Consider the following 18,716-nt stretch of genomic DNA (forward strand, 5'->3'; position numbering starts at 1 on the left):
TTGATCATTTGATGTCACAATGCAAAACCGACTTTTCAGAGCCAACATAAATCCCAAACAATAACTAAATTCTTGTATTGTGAAAGTGTGGTTTCCCCCTCTTAATTTATTCAGCAGATCTATACTTTGACATAAAGATGATTTCATACCTCTTATTTGTAATTATCCCAATTACAAAGATGACAAAATTCTAGTTTAAAAAAACCAAAAAAGAACAAAACCAACAAACAAACCAAGAAAAACAACAACTAATTCTTCTGTCCCCCTGGTTTCAGTTCTTGATTTATGTTTGCTCAAAGAGAAGGTTCACAATTTTAAAATATTTTTTAAAAGACAAACTAAAACAAACATTTCTAGTACTTGTAAATCCAGCCAACTTACCACTGCTGCCACAATCTGCACAAGACAAGAGCTCTTCTGGTTTTTTTTCACGATTTGATTCTTTCGTTCCCAAGCAAAAGCTACATATTGGGATGGGATCAGCTCGTGGCTAGATTTAAAAATAAACAGACAGTTAGCTAACAAAAAAAAAAACCCAAACCAAAACCCACCAGCCTCCAAGGCTTTTATTTGGTATTTTGCTGTGCCACATACTAATCGGCAAGGCAAATGTCCGCTTTACTAACTTTGTTACAAAGTTTTCATCTTAACATACTTAATAAACTTCAAGTTGGCTCATAATAAGCCAACCTGTGTATTAATCCATGTAAATATCTCCAATACAAGATAGTGTTAACAAAAACAAGGAAAAATTAGAACTTGGGACACTATTCTTGCACACAATTGCAACTCCAGAATACAATCACTTGTTCTTCAAATGCAACAGTGTTCAAAGATCAAGATGTAAACTAGTATTTATTACAGATGAATATAGTTTCTGTACACAAGGCAAAAACTCAAATTCAAAACATACTTTATTACTTTGAAATTCAATACAACTCATACCCCCCTCTGAAACCACCATTTTAGGGTAAAAGCACTGGATTTAACAGCTCAAGGGTCATCCATGCCAGTCTGATGAGTCCCATCAGCTTTGATAGACAGTCTTAATAAAAACATGCAAATCTTTCAATGTCTAGAAGCAATACACAGAACTCTCCACAGAATTACTTCAGAATTGATACAAATTTACTTCCCATCTTTCCTTCACATGACAAACTGTATCAGAGAATATTTATGATACTGTTTCTGCTTTACATTTTAGAGCTTTCAAGAAAACACTAACCTGCAACATGCAAAATATTAGTGTATTAATGACTACATGCAAGTATCTGTAAACAGGTCTGTAACAAATAAAATTATATGCAACTATTTCTCCCAAATGGGATAGTCAAATAACAGAGTACATTCTAGCACAGAATATCACAATAACTCAGATTCAAATGCTTTCTTTCACTATTTCACAGTTTCCAGATTCAGGTAGGCAATGCTGTTAGTTTTACATATCAAAGCAATCTTTTATTGGCTTTACCTTCATTTTGCATTTCCTCTTTATGCTACAATACTTCGAAAGCTGGCAGACTATCTTCACCTGACCTATAAATCTGTATTCCATTAGAGATCTGAGAAGTGGGGAATGCTTGTTTTTAAGGATATTCTTCTGAAAGAATTAGTTTCATGCTGACGTGCCCTGAGATATCAGCACAATATAACACAGAAATATTGAAACTACTTTTATGTTATTAAGCTTTATGATCAGCATGAAGAATGCTGACATCAAGAAGGTAAGTTTGTCCTAGCCATAGAAGAGGAGCACACAAACATACTTCCACATAAACATACCCCAAGGCACCACACTTTTTCTGAAAATTTAGTCCATAGCAAGTCTGCACACTGTTCAACTCTTCACAATCCAATTACTGAAGTATTGACATACTTGTATACCCCAAAGAATATACATGAAAGATAAACAGAGTTGAACTTTTCATAAGTAAGGAGATGTGTGTTCTCTTCCATCATCTACAAAAGGGAACTATTGTAACCACCTTATAACCAATAGGAACAAATGTCATCTGCAGTCTTTTGTCTTACTGAGGTCTCTATTATGGATTATATGATTTGCTGAAATATGAAATTGCTACTTGGATAAAAACAACTGTTTAAGTTATAAAACAGCTTCCAGAAATGGTCGTACTTCAAAAAAGAAGCATTATTGGTGTTGTCAGTTTTGGAAGGATGACATTGAATGAGATCTGTAGCTCTATAGGTAGAAAGAGTTATACCAGTTACTTGCAGGACTTTTCACTTGATAAAAACAATGCATATATAAATAAAATAAAAAAGAATTATTTAATTACTATTCTTGCCAGTCAAATATAATTCAACAGATCTTTCCCATAATTTTGCTTTCATCAGATATGTCACTGGAGCAAAATGATACTAACAAAAAAACCAAAATATATAAACTATGCTAATAATCAGCAGTAGAAAAAGGGTCCAGAGCTATTCAAACAGATTTTGCAGCATTGTGTGGACATTTCTTAACTGCTACTTAAAGCTTAATAGAGATAATTTTAAAAGACAGATTATTCTTTTAGCAGAATCCAGTAAAAATTTCCTCTTGGCAACCATACTGTTCTCTTTCCCTTCGATGTAACAGTGCTTTAGCCATTTCAAAAAGGCTTGTGCTGATAAATAATTTACAAAGCTTCACATATCATTCAAATCCAGGTCCACAATCTCATCTATCTTTCCAAGATTTTTTTTTGCTCTAGGAAAAGACATGGCCATTAGCCAACATTCATTTACTTCCCTATTTCAAACATGACCCCACCCCATCCCCCTTTTTTTTCTGAAGGTAAAATAAAGGACAAAGGTTGTTGGCAGTTCAGGGCTACAAAGACTGATGTTCCCATACCAAAACTAATCACAAAGAGCTTGCAAATCCTATCACCTCATATACAAGTTTCCAAGAAGCTTACAGGCTCCAGTATATTCTTTGAAGCCATTTACATTCATAACTGTATTACAGGGTCTGTTCTCTCAACTACTGAAAGTTATGAATACACACACACTCCTGTCAGCACAGTAAACAAGACATCATTTCAATTTCCTTTAGCTTCCACACTCAAAGCAAGCCTGAATTCATACTGGTAGTATTAGTTCTGGCTCACCACTGTCTCAATTAGCATAAACTAAGGGCGTTTGGGGTTAATTTTGTGAGGGCGCTAGTGCAATTTTTTAGCTGTTGATTAGCAGCAGCAGAATGTAGTCCAAACAGCAATGCAACTCCTACCTTAATCAAAGGGAACTCTAAGAGAAATTAATCTATTTTTCTAATCAGTAGTTTATCTTCTAAAATATAGCCACCACATATCTTTTGAAAAATAATGATCAGTCTTCAGGAAGGTTAATTCCATTTCATCTCTTACAGAATGAGTTCTAGTCAAGTCAGTTATTCAACACTGCAGTATTTTGTACCAGAAGAGGCAGTAATACTTTTGGTGTTAATATTTAATATTAATATTTGCGTTACAAAAGCTTTAGGAGTATGGTGTCTGCTCTGTCATACAAGGGAGGTCTGAGTAACTCTTACCCAGTAACATACTATTGCTTCAACAGAACTAATATGCTGAGAAGATTTTTTCATCCCTTTAATTCTGTGAATAAGGTAAATGACAACTTGCAAAGCAATTTAGTTTGCTAGGTTACTAGAAACTGAACATTCAAATTCAACAGACTGCCTTGTTGTAATAACTGTATTCCCAACTGCAGTAAGAGCAAATTTACAGAAAATTCATCCCTTATGCCAACATGCATTCAGAAATTAAAGTTTCACAAAGAGCAGTCAGGAAATTGCATTTAAAAAACTTAAGACAGACACACCATGGAGCAATAACAGACCATCAACTCAGCACCTCTAAACAGGTTGGATTTTTATTTTACTTTCCAAGTAGAATTTGAACCGCACTTATTTAAACATCGTACATTCAACTGCCATAGTCAATCAATGCCTCAGAACATCATACATATAACAACTGCAGTCCATCAATCCTCTAAATAGTGTTAAAACCATGTACTGTATGACAATATTGTATCACCAAAAAAAACCACCAAAATCCAATTTTACAACATTTATAATTTCAAAATTATTCCAAACAATAATTGACTGTGATTACTCTAACACTTGAAACTGTTTTCTCTAAAAATACATGAATGTGTGTACACTAAATTTTGTTTATAGCTTCATTAATTCAGTCACTAGAGAACACAAGAATAAAAGCCACGTTTAATCAAAGTTTGTGCTACAGATGAAGACTAAAAATAAAAAATATTTGTTTAGTGCCTTCAATACGTGTTTAGTAGTTGATCCAACTGAAAAAAACCATCCTAGAGCCCCCAAAAAACCCCAAAGCATTTTAACTATTTGACATAGTTTACACATTGTGAAACATTAAGGACCCACAATCCTTGCTGCTCACAGTCTTTACATATTCTGCATTCTGCTGGTCCACAAAAAATAAAGAATCATAGAAAGATTTGGGTTAGAACAAAAATCTAATTCCAATTGCCCTGCCATGGGCAAGGACACCTTCCATATCATCAGTAATTCAGAAATAACAACATTGTGCTAGCATTTAGTCAAACAGTGTCCATGTTTAAGCACAGACTTGAAAGTCATTTGTGCAACCAGTAAATTATTTTGGTTTTTTTTAATGACTCACAGTTATCTATTCTGAGAAACTAACAGGCTTTCCCCTGCACAAAATCAATCCTTGGTAAAAATTCAGCTGGACTTCTGTTACTTTATGCCAAAACTTGTCCCAGAACTAAGGCCCAAACCAATTTTTTTCCTATGTAGTTTCTGTGCTTATTCTGTGGAATTTACATGCTTACTTGATTATATTTATAGTTACCATCAAATTCTTAAAGCATTTAATATGTTCTAACATCCCATCCTCAAAGAAGTCACATTAGGTCCTGAAACGTTTTCTTTTACTTTATTTTTGAGTGTGCAAAGTTACCCAAAACTATAAATCTCACTCAAAGCAAGCAGATTCCTATTTGCATTGCTATAGCACTCTGAGGTTTTTAACAGATTGTCTGAAAACTGTTAGGCATTAGCTGTGTACACACAATTACAGTCTTAAGTGCTATCTCATCAAGTGTTATACTCACATTAAAAGAAATTAAAAGTTTCACACACACTCCCAAGAAATTTTACTAGCAAACCCAAAACCTCAACTGTTCCCATTTGCAACTGCCTCTCCATGCCTTTTCAGAACCACCTCAACATCACCTGACCACCTGCTGGAAAACACATCCTTATGCAAGCTCTCCCAACATTAGATCTCTGCTATCCTATGAACAGAAACAGCATGTAAGTAATTACAGGGTTACCAGGAGAGAGGGGCAAATTTTACTGAAAAGTGAAGCTGCCATGACCTTCAATACAGATCCACCACCCTGGTCCCAGCCTATTTCCAGCCGTAGGAAGGACAGAAGCAGCAAGCTGGCTTTCTCAGAATACCTACATTTTCACAAAGTACCTTCAAGGGCTATCTGCACTTTTTTTTTTTCTTTTTTGTTTTTACCATGGTTTGAAAAAAGAAGTCTCTGAACATGAAATCCTAACAGAAGCATCTCTAAATACTGTTTTTTAAAGTATTAATATTGAAAAGCAGAAGCTTTATCAGCTACAGGTACTGATTTCTGACTCATCTACTGAAGCAGCTGCTCTTGATCCCAGACAAGATAAGGTTCTGTGAGCACTTTCAGCTGCAATCCCTTTCCTGCATCCATTCTGTATGTGTACAAAACAGTTTACTTTCCACATCTGAAAAAGAAAATCATCATGTTTCAGGGACTATAAGTTAAACTACATTCCAAATTTTTAAAACAACTTGCTAACTATCCAGTAGTTCCCATATTAGTCCTACAGGCCTGGAAAGCATGGCAAACAATACACACTACCTGAAATGATGGTAAACACATCCTGACACGCAGAAGTGGGGAAAAATTACACCTGCTACAAACCTTAATGTAGCACTTATGCATTCAAAGAGCATAAAGCAAAGGCCAGTACAAGGGCAGCTCCAAAAAGAGAGGACTGACCAGGCTGTGAACTTTATTACACTTTTAAATCAACTAACTGCATAAATGGTGTGTATTGGCAAAAAGCTACAGACTGAAACTTCCCCTCTTTCCCCTAAAGATTATCATCACTGCTAGAATGCAGGTTTGTGTGCCTTGTGTTTGTATAAAATTCACTTCCTTACAACACAGTAGCTTTGTGGCTTTCTCTGCTCACACCTCTCTCCTGTACTTTGAAAGCATATCTCTCCAGGAGCATTGTGATATACAAGGTAACAATGAGAGATACCTAGAACTATGCAAAAAGAGTAAATTTAAAACCCTTCCTGTCCTCCTGGATTTACATGCCCTAAAGCCATCTAACTGCAAGAGTAGTACTAGATTAGCTTAGACTTAATTACCTGTGCTTAAGTCAACCTGCATTCATGTTTCATTTGTAGTTTATACACACGGAAAATATTAAAATTTCATTTTCTGTTGAAAAACCACCACTCAAAGCAAGCACAGAAAACGTCTACAGAAAGGTGCAAAGCTGCAGCTCAAAAATACAGCTATGTGTCCTGGTACTCTGGAGGCTCAGCTTTCATTTTCAACGGAATGAATACAAAGCCTCTACACTTACAGAAGGGAAACTTTCCAGCTATAGTCAGATTCAACTATAGTCCAGATTCCAACTATAGTTCATAATTATTAAAGTCAATTTAAAAACAACCCTTGGATATGTGTAGGCCCTGCTACTGTTTCTGTCAACAATCTCTGATACTTTACTTATTTAAACTGCATCCCTTCTGTGATCTTGCATTAATTTCTATGTGCCACGGTTTAACCCCAGCTGGAAACTAAGATCCACACAGCTGCTCACTCATTACCCCCACATGGGGATAGGGAGAGAATCAGAATAGTAAAAGTGGAAAACTCATGGGCCGAGATAAAGACAGTTTAATAGCCAGAGCAAAAGCCACATACACAAGCAAAGCACACCAAGGAATCGATGCACCAGTGCCCATGGGCAGGCAGGTGTTCAGCCACTGCCAGGAGAGCAGGGCCCCTTCACAGCTAACGATTACTTGGGAAGACAAATACCATCACCTTGTCTTGGTGTACCTCACTGTCCTCTTCTTGCTCCCACTTTATACACTGAACATAATATTTTATGGTATGGAACATCTCTCGTCAGCTGGGATCAGCTGCCCTGCCTAGATAACCTCCAGGGTTCTTGAGCACCTCCAGCCTCCTCACTGGTGGGGATGTGTGCGAAGCAGAAGATGCCTTGACTCTGTAAGCCCTGCTCAGCAAAACCCAGAACTATCCCTGCATTGTCAACATCATTTCCAGCACAAACCTGAGATATCATCCTATAATAGCTACTATAAATAAAATAAAACTCTGCCCTAGCCAGTAACAGCATACTGTGGTAGCATTACAGAAGAAAGCAAGCTTTTCCCTCCTGAATGGGAATTAATTTGTTCTTTAATTTGTAGATGTCCTGCTTTGGTCCTGCACCTGGGACTAAACAATTGAAAAATGTATTCACCTTTCCATTGTAATAGTAAGAGTGTTTTTAAATAATAAGTTGAGCCAAGGCTGTTATTATAACTGGTATATGAAGAAGGTAATCCTCAAATTCTCTTACGCATTCTCTAATCTGAGATCAGAGCCCAGATACAGAGCCTGCCACTATGAGGTACTTCTGCTTACCAGGTTAACAACAGCTCAAGCTGTAAATACCTCCTATATACACTGCAGTCTTCTGTTTCCATCTTACTGCAATTCTGATGACCATTACCTACATTGTGTAAACATAACCCTGGGCTAAGCAGTCTTCAGCCTTCTTCAAAGTCTATTTTCAATGGTTTTGAAGTGAAAAGACTAAGGGGCAAAAGTTATTTTAACACTTTTCAGCTGTGTTATTAACACCTGTGGCAATATAGTTCCTTCAGGAATACACACATAAGTTGTCTCTATCAAACAGATGAAACTGAACAGACCACGCAACATTGGTAGTGCACATAGGCAATTCCACATTCAACTGCAACTGGGTTTGGCCCTTTCTTTCACCTTCTGCAAGGTACACTCAGGAAATTCATCTGAAACACATTTCTAACTTAGACTTTATGTAAAGGTAACTCAGTTCCATTTTCTTGACACCCAAGATATAGGTAACTTCTGTCTTCAGACTCACTGAAAAGATATTGAAATAACACTTACAATTTAATGGGTTCCAACATTTTTAAATTCCAAACTTCATCCTTTCTGCTCCCTTACTTGCCTACTATGAGACCAGTAACTGATTCAAAATCTAAATATCCTGATACCAGTTTTTGGCTAAAAGACTTTTTTGTTTGTATGCCTGTGTTTGTTAAATTACGCTCTGGCACACAAAGCAACCTCAAGTGTACCAACAACAGGCTTGCTTTTCTTCATTCCCTCTCCAAGTAGTCCATTGACTTCCACAAGCAAAGTGAAATCACTACCACAGATCCAACCAAGCAGATTATCCATAAGCTGTTTTACTCCTTACATCCCTACCACTAGTGGAAGAATGCCACATCTTCCAGGTGACACCTTTTCACATTTTTTGTAGCTCAATTTTTTTTTCTCCAAAGTAATGAGATTTTACAGTTTCCAACTCCTTCAAGACTCAATTCTTTAAATCCGCCTAAGTATCTTAAGAGCAGCACACATTTGTTATTTGCCATACACTCTTTATAATAAAATGGATGCCCTTCAAGTCTCACCTCCAAGTACACTTCTAGGTATTCATTCTGAGTTAAAGTGCATTATCTATCTAGCTTTCAACAATCCTGCTCATCATGTGCTAATTTCCACAATGCCTTATCTTAGTTTCTCCATATGCTTAGGAGACTTCCAAACATGGTATCCACTGGTTTTTGTCACATGTATATACAATTGTTCAAATGGGATTGCATTTTCCAACTCAAAATTTTATCTTTTACTGCACTGTAACTAGAATGAAGCAGGTGATGCAGGTAACCACAAGGTAAGCTATGGTGCAATTCACAGACCATGATCCCATGGCCATGTCAACTTTTATATTCTTTGGGGAAATGTATTGTTTTTACACAGATTAAATAAACTCCAGTATGAAAACCACATGCTTCATTGCTATGATATCATGTTTACTCAGATGTTTGTATATATGAATATTTTTATCCATAACTTATTACCAAAGTCATCTTACATAAATGCATATAATGTTTGCAGCATGGCACAGGATAATTATTAGTTGTCTTGATGCTAATTGCTCAGGGAAAATGTTTAATTGCATATTAAATTGATCATATGCATATTTTATCTAGTTTACTCTTTGGGGCAAATTTACTGTCAGCACAATCTAGATTTGAACAGCAGTATACTAAATACAGAAGCAGGGCTTTTTGAAACTGGCCTAGTGTTTGAAATTAAATTCTAAATAAAACAAGCAGTTCTACTCCAAGATGAAGTAGACGAATTTCTGCACAAAGTCAAGACATAGCCCGCCTAGTTACCTCATATAAGGGAAAAACAGGACCAAAGCAAAATTATTATGGCCACAAATTCCAGAACCTGATATGAGATTACAAGAGAACTATTTTTTAGATTTCTTCCACTGATATGATTAAGAAATAGAAGCTTTAAATAGAGAGCACATACATTTCAGTTTTGTTGTATACATTTTGGGTTTTTAAACAAAAAAGTATTTAGTTTTAACTCATGTATATAACTTGACATCCTTTCTGCTCAATTATTTCAAGAGTAAATGCAATATAAATTGCATCACTCTAAATAACACAGCCACTTCTCTTACCAAGGCCCAAGTAGTAGAAAAATGACATGGCTAAACTCATAGTCTTAGAGGCAACAAGTGGCAGCAGCTTGGCCATTGACCATTTGGTTTTTGGTTTTTAGTCACTGGTTTCTATCTAGTAAAAAACACTGGCACTAAGATACTTCTCTACCAGGTGAGCTGCTGAGTAAGACGAGTCATGAAAATCTATTTATCTATTTATTCTTTTAGAAATGAAGTAATTCCTGGTCTCCTTTCTGAAGCAAGAGGACGTGGACAAACAGCTGATTAAATGCAAACAGCTTCATTTTTTCCCCCCTGACAGAAACTGAACATTATCCTTGAGAGAAGAAAAGCAGATTATTCAACAGCCAAGACACTGAAAACACTAGCAGAAATATACCTTTACAAGCCATTGCCCAAGACACAAAGGCATTGAAAATCTGCCAGCTCTGTAATGTACATACACAACTACATACACAGTGCATTATACACAAGACTTGGGAGAGCAGCAGTTTTTTGCTTGATCATGTGCTGAAATCCATGGCAGAGGATAATAAAGGTGAGTAGGCACAGTAGCCCTGTACCCCAAGGAGTTACCTAATAGGCTGGCACTTCCAATAAATGACACAGATTGCTTTGTCAGTCTCTGCTACGTAGAGATCATGTTCAGTAGTAACATACTGTTGAATCACTGTGTTAAATCATAACCCCCCAAATCAAAGAGCGTAATTTTAATTTCATAATTAAAAACCCAGATTACTCTAAGTCATTTTACAGATAGAGTAAAATAATCTCCCTTAGAATATAATAAAGCACTAACTAGCCATGTGATGTAAACCAGAGCTTGGAAAGCTCAGAACAAAGCCAGTAAACATCTCACAGAAAACCAATTTTTCTTAGAAAGGCTTTCAAGTAGGCCTATTATATAAAATTAAATCAAAGTCTCTTGAGGGAAAGAGGCTTAAAATTTGCCTTAAGTATTACATTTAAGCTGGGCAACTGTGGGGGAGGAGTGGAAATTAAAAAAAAAAAAAAATATTGCAGCAACTTGTATCATGTGGCTTTTAGAAACAAATCCAGTGAGGCTCTCAAGCACAGGTTCCAATTTATCTTCTACACTATTTCCAAGTACTAAAGCCTATGAAGCCCACGAGGCCATTCTCTGTTCTACCAATAATATTAAACTGCCCTGTTCCCCAGGGAAAACATACGAATTCTAGCATCAGCATTTTTGCAAAAAGGACAAGAGAAAGGTCATAACAAAGTTCATTAAGTCAGCAGCTTGTTAACTGTAATTTCGTGAGAGATTTTTAAACGGGGCTTTGAAGGTAGCTACGCTGAGCTTCAAAAACAGCAATAGCCTACAGAAGGTGCTAAGCAACTTCAACATAAACCAAAGGAAAGAATGAATTAAGAAATTATCACTTAGCAAATCCATCTAAGAGCACTCTTGAACCATACCCAAGTTTAAAATTGAAGTCTTTTAGAATCAACCTCCTTTCATCTCTGACAGGAAACAGTTCCTGTTTGCTTCCATCCAGTAAAAGAACTAACCAATGAAATAACCTGCACCTACAGCATCATCCACAGACAAGGACTCTGGCCATTAAAGTAAAACTCTCACTAATAATACTCAAACTACTTCCACTGCAAATTTTCTTGTGCAGTGGAACTACAAAAACACTTTTCATCTAATCCAAATGAGTGCAGAGCATGGTTGGGACAAGACACTCATTAAAACACACTGCAGGAATCCACTTCATGACAAAATTTTCTGTGCAAAGATGTTTCCCTTGCCTCTTCCCTCACACACAGGAGAAAATACAGTATCTCAATGGAAATGGACAAGCAGCATGACAAGAGCTACCATGTATAACTCACTGAAAAGTCTTTTGGACTGGATTAGCCTGTAAAACCAAGAGACAAGTAAACAACTCAGTTTTATATTTCCCTTTTTCAGTTTGTGCATGCACTATTCAGCTGCTTTAGCACCAACAGATAAATATAACAAAAATCTGATCCTTGCAATGAAGCCTGCAATTCTGATCCCTACAGAGTACATATTTCAGGCTCCCATGAGCAAAGTACCTCCCTTACCACTCTGAATCACCAAGTAGATAGCGGATCCTGAGACACAACCACAAGATTGACTATACCACTATTTCTTCATAGTCTAAATAAAGTAATTATTTACAGCTCTTGTCTGTTCGTGCCTTAACTTTCCAGCATTTAAAATACTTACAACTAAGCATTTACACTTACACCATAAGAAAGAATGTTGTCAACTTAGTGAAAACAAAGAATTATATATGGTATTTTTTAACTGCAAAGTTGGTTTAAATGAGTAATTACACTTAGGATGGGCACAGTATCTCCTTCAAATTTCCAAAAAGCAAGGATTTGTGAAATTGCACTTCAGTGATGCAAATCAGAAGTTTTAAAGAGGACAGGAAAAGTTTTGAAAACTACTCATCTAAAATATGATCACTTCAGTAACAGGCTATTAAGACCTCTCTATAGCCCCAGCCACACAAGATACTTTTTCTCTCTATTTTGATGCTTACAATAAAACCGAGAGGTTTTCATTACTAGCAAGAAATCTTAACACATAAATCAACATCTGAAAGGTTCAATATCTATACCTTTGAATTTTCAGATTATAACCTAACTCCACTGAGATACCATTTTTTTTGGTGGAGGGGAAGCAAAGAGAAAGCCCTGCAGCATAAACAATAAAGACTCCAGACTTCAAATTCTGCTTGAGATCTTGACTCCATTGCCATGAGAGCTGTGCCATTCATGTCCATACAGTTCAGAAATAACATATCATTACCCCATTTTTTAACTTCTGGCAGATTTTCTTTGAGTATGCCATTTAAAGGGTGTTCAGTTTTAAGCAAACAGCTATAAAGTTTACAGTTTGGGGAAAAAAGGAATACCTGCAGTCCAAGCTCGTTTCCTTAAAAAAAGGTTCACATTAAGTGACCAATAAAAAAGATATACATTTCATGTTCCAAAGGTAAACAGGTTATGCATAGAATAGTTAATACAAAGCACTCTGAAGTTCCTTGATCTGACCAGAGTGCCTTCTACCCCTGGCAAATAAATAAAAAAATATGATCTAGTTATTCCACACACACTAAAATAGTTTTGTGATAGGCTAATTAATCATGAACATAACTTTTCAGACATTACATAATTTCACAGACTTGCTTGTAGCTCCTGCCAACAAAAACAACAGTTTGAATGAGAAATAAATCTACACTTGAAATAAATCTACACTTGACAGTGACAAAACATGACGACAGTAGGAAAAAGAGGGGGGAAAGGAAGGGGAAAGTATTAATATCACACAACCCCTCTGTATAACTTTATTACTCAAAACACAGCAAAGCTTAAAAGCCAAAATACATGAATCAAGCAACTGAAACTAACTTCTCACTCTAATCTTTCTTATTTCTTTAAAATTACAGACTATTTCTGGAAATTTTGTTTGATAGAACTTGAGAAACAAACCTAAATCACACAACTTATTCCATGGCACTTATCTGGGATCAGGAACATCAATGTAATAGTCATGGGTTCATTTCTTGTTTGGGACACATCTAGAAGCACTCAGACGAAGCACAGATCACTTTTATATTTCAAAACAGTCTCAGATCTACCTTTTCAACCTGCCAATAAATTAATACTTTATTAACTCAAACTACATATTAAAGAAAGTCAGATATAAAGAAAGGCAAAAATCCATTTTTCTTGAGAAGGTACTTTTAAACATCCTTGTAGGCCCCTCTCATAACAAATTCAAACCCCAAATGGCCAAGGCATTCTAACTGATACAGTAAGACTATACAGGCAGACAGAAGTGTTGATTTAGAAAGTCAGGGATTTCTACTGTTACGAAAAAGGCTCTCAAAAGGTCTTTCCAAATCCTGTATCAGTGACAGCCCACACAATCTGCAGATTTATGTGCCCTTTAATTGTGTCATTGCAATTCAATGATTGAGTATTCATATGAGAACAATTTTGACAGTTATTTACTGAAGTAAAGTTCATTGTTCAAAGAGTGCTGGAAAAGACTGCTGAGAGCCAATATCTTGGTTACATATCATGCCCCTTACCACACTAGAAACAAGGTGAAGAACATCGCTGTTTCATAAACCACCAGGGGAGAAAAGAGCAGCTGTAAACAAAAGCTGCTGTTAATATTGTGATTCTGTATTTCCCAACATCATCTCTCTCCCAGAAGCTCAGGAGAAAGAAGTAGCACTGTAACATCCCCAAAACATCAACTGCAATTATGAGATTGTTCATGCACTGACAACATTCTCCTTCACAGTAACTACCCACAGGTACACAAAGAAGTAAAGTATTTTTTACTTTTTTTTTTTTTTTTTTTTTTTTTTTTTTTTTTTTTGCATTTTATCTTCTTCAGGAGGAAGGACATTACAAGAGTATTTTTCTACAATTTAAGACTTCTGTTTCCCGGGAGAAAGGATGCCCCTGCCCATAATCATAGTTAATCAGGCAGTACAGTCACTACTCCAGCACTGCTTTCTAGGAAAAAGCAACACTTCCACTAAGACATCTGCCCTACTCATGTGAATTTGCAGAATCATAGAATGGTTTGGGCTGGTAGTGACCTAAAGATCATCAAGTTCCAACCCCCTGCCACCGGGGTGTGTGCGTGTCTGTGGGTTTCACTAGGCCACCTTGCTCAAAGCCACATTCAACCTGATTTTGAAAACTCACAGGGATGGCATATCCCCAGCTTCACTAGGCAACCTGTTCCAGTTCTTCACCACCCTCACAGTAAAGATTTCTTCCTAGTATCTAATCTAAACCTTACTCTAACCATTTCAGTTGAACCTGCTCTTAACCCTCTCAATTCAAAGTCATTACCCCTTGTCCTATCACTACACATACTTGTACAAAGCCCTTCCCGTAGGCCCTTTCAGGTACTGGAAGGTTCTATACATTCTCCCCGGAGCCTTCTCTTCTGCAGGTGCAACAAGCCCAACTCTCTCATCCTGTCTTCAAAGGAGAGATGTTCCAGCCTGCTGAGCATCTTCATGGTCTGCTGACCAGCGTCCTCTAGAGGATCTGCACTGCTTGGAGGGGAAAGGTGGAATGAAAGTATAATGGAATACTGAAGTCATCAGCTGAGGGAAAAGGTATTCTCCACACAAACCTATACACACTCCTGAAAACCTTAAGATAAATGACTTTTCCCCAGAACACCTCTGCTGAACCTTCTCTGAACACACCATAAAAAGGAGATAAATTCAGTGTAAAAACATAAATTGATGTCAAGTCAGACAACAGGGAAACACAGCAAATCAATATCGGAGTCCTGAACACTCACAAGGATGGAGGTTCAATAATCTCTGGGCAGCCTCATAATTTTCTCAAGCATAAATCCTTGTATCAAACATCACAAGCACATTCTCTAAAAGCCTAAAATCTCTGAAGCCAAACAGAAGTAAGAGTCACAACCTACCAGCAGACAAATCACAATGGAACCACCTGACAGAGTTGCATAAGATGTCAGAGCCATGTTGCAACTTTTGTTTATACAGGGGCATAAATCTCTTACTGCATTTGTTAATCCCACATTCCCCCGCTTGAAATTTATTTCTACTACAATTCTGAACAACGTACTGGGACCATTTTTACAGCTTTCCTAAGTCACATTTAATTGAAAGCATCTGCATAAAGCTACAAACAGCTGCTAGAATAATAATTCAATGAAGAGCTTCAGTTTCTGTTTTGGATCTGTAATTTTCCTCCTTTCACACTGTCTTTGGATAGCTGATTAAAACATCACCATTTAGAAAAAACCTCAAACCTTAAGGATAGTTCTTTGCTCTTCCCACAACACTTAAATACCACTGAAGAGAACCCAGCACTGGGGAGCTCTGGCCCTATCCCTTAGAACTAGTTTATGTGGACAAAAGTACTCAAGCTGATCTTATACTACTTGAGCAAATGAAGTAACTAATGCTAGAAAGAGCATTTCTGCATACCAATACATGTATACAATAATCTTAGGCCCATTAAACATATTTTTGAAAAGACATTTGTCCTTGAAACTATCTTTTTAAAACAGTATGCAGATCTAATGTGCACCTCCCCATTGCATGAAAGCAACTTCTGAAAATACTGGGTTATAAAAAAGGGTTTGCCTATACATTTACATTACAATGTACATGTAACTTATGTTGAAAGTTAAAGTGCATCTCTATTTCATTCTAAATACTCTACCCATCTGCCCTCTAGGAAGGAAAATCATAAGAAAGAATTTAAATAACTGAAGTCTTCTGCACCGTTTTCTGCCTTCTGAACAGTTTTTAAGCCTAATTCCCGGTAGTTCTTCAACTGTAGCTCTGCAAAAGGAACAGCATGGCAGAACTGCAAATACTTACCACTGCCATCTAACTAATTTAACCACAAATTAAAAGTTACAATATTTAATGATACTAGAAATAAAGCAGCTGAATAACTTCTGTGAATGTCCAGGCTTAACTTACACCCAATTAATCTAATGTAATGGTCCCCTAAATTCCCCAACTACATACAACAAAATGTGCTGGAGCAACAAAATATACAACTTGGGCAAATAAAGAGGTTTATAGCCACATTAGCATGGAGGCAGGAGAAAGGGAAAGCGTGTATTTCACACAGGTGCATACACTTGAATTCTGCATGTAAGGTGAAGGAGGCAATTGCTGCAACCAGGTTCTGTTGCAATGTCATCACAATTTTGATACTGAGGATAACTGCAGCAAAGCACTTAAACTGATTTGCCACTTCAAGTTTCTCAATTAAGAACATAATCATCTGATCACAAGATGTATAAAGCAAGACTGAAGGTAAACATAAGACAAGATCATTCATGCTTCAGTAGTAAATTTAAGGGTAATGGTGAGGTGGCAGGAGAAGTTTCTCTGCCAACATTAACCTTTCTGAAAGACTATTACATCTCATAGCTCAGATAAAAGAGCAGTAGAGAAATACACCAAGAGGAAAAAGGGAAATAAATAATGTTTTGTAGAACAGGAATAATACTGAAACCACTTTTGCCTCCAAAAGCTTAGTATCATTATCTCTAATTAACATGACCTGCCCAAAGTAATTTATAATGCTGAAAATCCAAGACTGCAATGTTCTTGTAGGGCAACGTTTGGACTTGTTATGCCCTGAAGCAACCCCTATTCCCAAATCAACAACAACAGTGTACAGAGGAGGAGGATGAATTTTGGCATTTCTTAAAGTGTGACCTGTAGACTGCTCTGCCAATATGATTTCTAAAACTAAGTTATAGTTGCTGCATATATCTGAAGAAGGCTCTGTACACCACACCGAACAAAGAAACTGAGATCTCCACACAGGATCTTTGTGTGATGCCTTCCTCAAAGTGTGTGCCGCTGTATCTTCACAGAGTAGAAAATAAGTACACAGTGCAAGAAAAAAAGCCCCTTAACGCTAGTACCACAACCCTAAAAACTGGTGAGACATACTGGTAACAAGGATTCAAGAGTTTACTGCTGCAAACACTACTTTTTGAGATGCTGTCACCCCTCAAACCTAAGTCATATTGGATCCCATGTAGAGCAGGCACCAGAACACTCATAGCCAGGAACATGGAGGTGCTGCCATTCTCCATTACTGATCCCAAAACACTGGCTAAGCAGCACACAGTGGCATTTATAATAATGACTGGGGAAGAAGATCCTTCCGCCCTCTATTCAAGATGCCTTTCTCATTCCTTAAGGCAGCTGCATAAGAAGAACCCATATGAAAGTAAAATATTTGAGTGTAAAAGTCAAAGCAGACTCAGATCCCAGAAAACATTAACACCAGCACTGCCATCTCATTCATCCACGTTAGACTGAATATCGGAGAATTAGGAGACAAAGGGTTAGGAGGTCCAGCTCAAAACTAATATTCCACCCCACAATCACCCAAAAGTCTTCATTTCAGGAAGGAAAAGAACAAAGCAGTAAATAAGTTACCTTTCCAAAGAAAAAGAAACATGATACAGATAGTTTTGGATGTAACAGGAGGATGAGATGGGACCTAAACACAAACTGACTTTTGCTCCAAAACATGACATTTCAGAGCAGCTCAGTGCCAAAAATAACCACTAATCAGACACCAAAAAACTGCAAGAGCAATGCCCCAACCCTCCACCAGTGAAAATATCAGCATTACTCCCAGTGACCAGACCAGAGAGCAGTAGTGAACAGGGATTTGGGAAAATAGAGAGAGGAGATGTCATTTTACAGCTGTTAACATCTGTTGTGCAGAAAGCTCTGGTTCATATTTATTAGTTGCATTTAATTTACTGTAGATCTAAATAATATTTTTTTTTTTAGTTTTATTACCCTATTATTAGTTACACAAGAAAACCAGTATTGGATCCCCCCCCATGCCACCTCCCCCCAGCAATACTCCACTTGATACTCATTCATCTCCAGGATTATCATATAACTACCAGTTTAAAGCTGGATCAATGTTTTTTCACTTCACTGAACAATCTAATCAATAGCAACAAGGACATTCTGCTGTCAAAAGCAAGCTGCTGCTCGTGCTGCTAGTCCCCCCTGGGCTTGGTGTTACAGAGCTATGTTAGATAGATCCTAGCACGCAGCACTCACTGACACTGATCGCTCTGTAGGCACAGAGCGAGCTATTGATACCAAGCGTACAGCTAAATCAACACAGCTAATTGCTGGCACCATTAGAAAATAAAGCTGTAGTCATGACAAACAGGTTGTAAAATTATTTGCACCTCCTACTGAGGAAACTAACCTAGTCTGATTTCTGGTTTAATTACCTATGTATGCATTGATTTTTTAGGAAGGCAAATTAAATGGAGAAGCAACAAAAT

At 37.0% G+C, this 18,716-nt stretch overlaps 1 protein-coding gene across 9 annotated transcripts in view; it reads right to left on the reverse strand.

The window, feature by feature from the left end:
* The window catches only part of KAT6B (lysine acetyltransferase 6B), a 121,484-nt gene that overhangs the window by 56,922 nt on the left and 45,846 nt on the right, over positions 1–18,716 (reverse strand). For all 9 annotated transcript variants that reach the window (XM_068198476.1, XM_068198475.1, XM_068198472.1 and 6 more), the window contains one exon: positions 382–490. In XM_068198476.1, coding sequence (XP_068054577.1) covers positions 382–490 — 109 coding nt within the window. The remainder of the gene's footprint in view (positions 1–381; positions 491–18,716) is intronic.

This window comes from Anomalospiza imberbis, chromosome 8 (assembly GCF_031753505.1).
Source record: "Anomalospiza imberbis isolate Cuckoo-Finch-1a 21T00152 chromosome 8, ASM3175350v1, whole genome shotgun sequence".
Lineage (NCBI taxonomy): Eukaryota > Metazoa > Chordata > Aves > Passeriformes > Viduidae > Anomalospiza > Anomalospiza imberbis.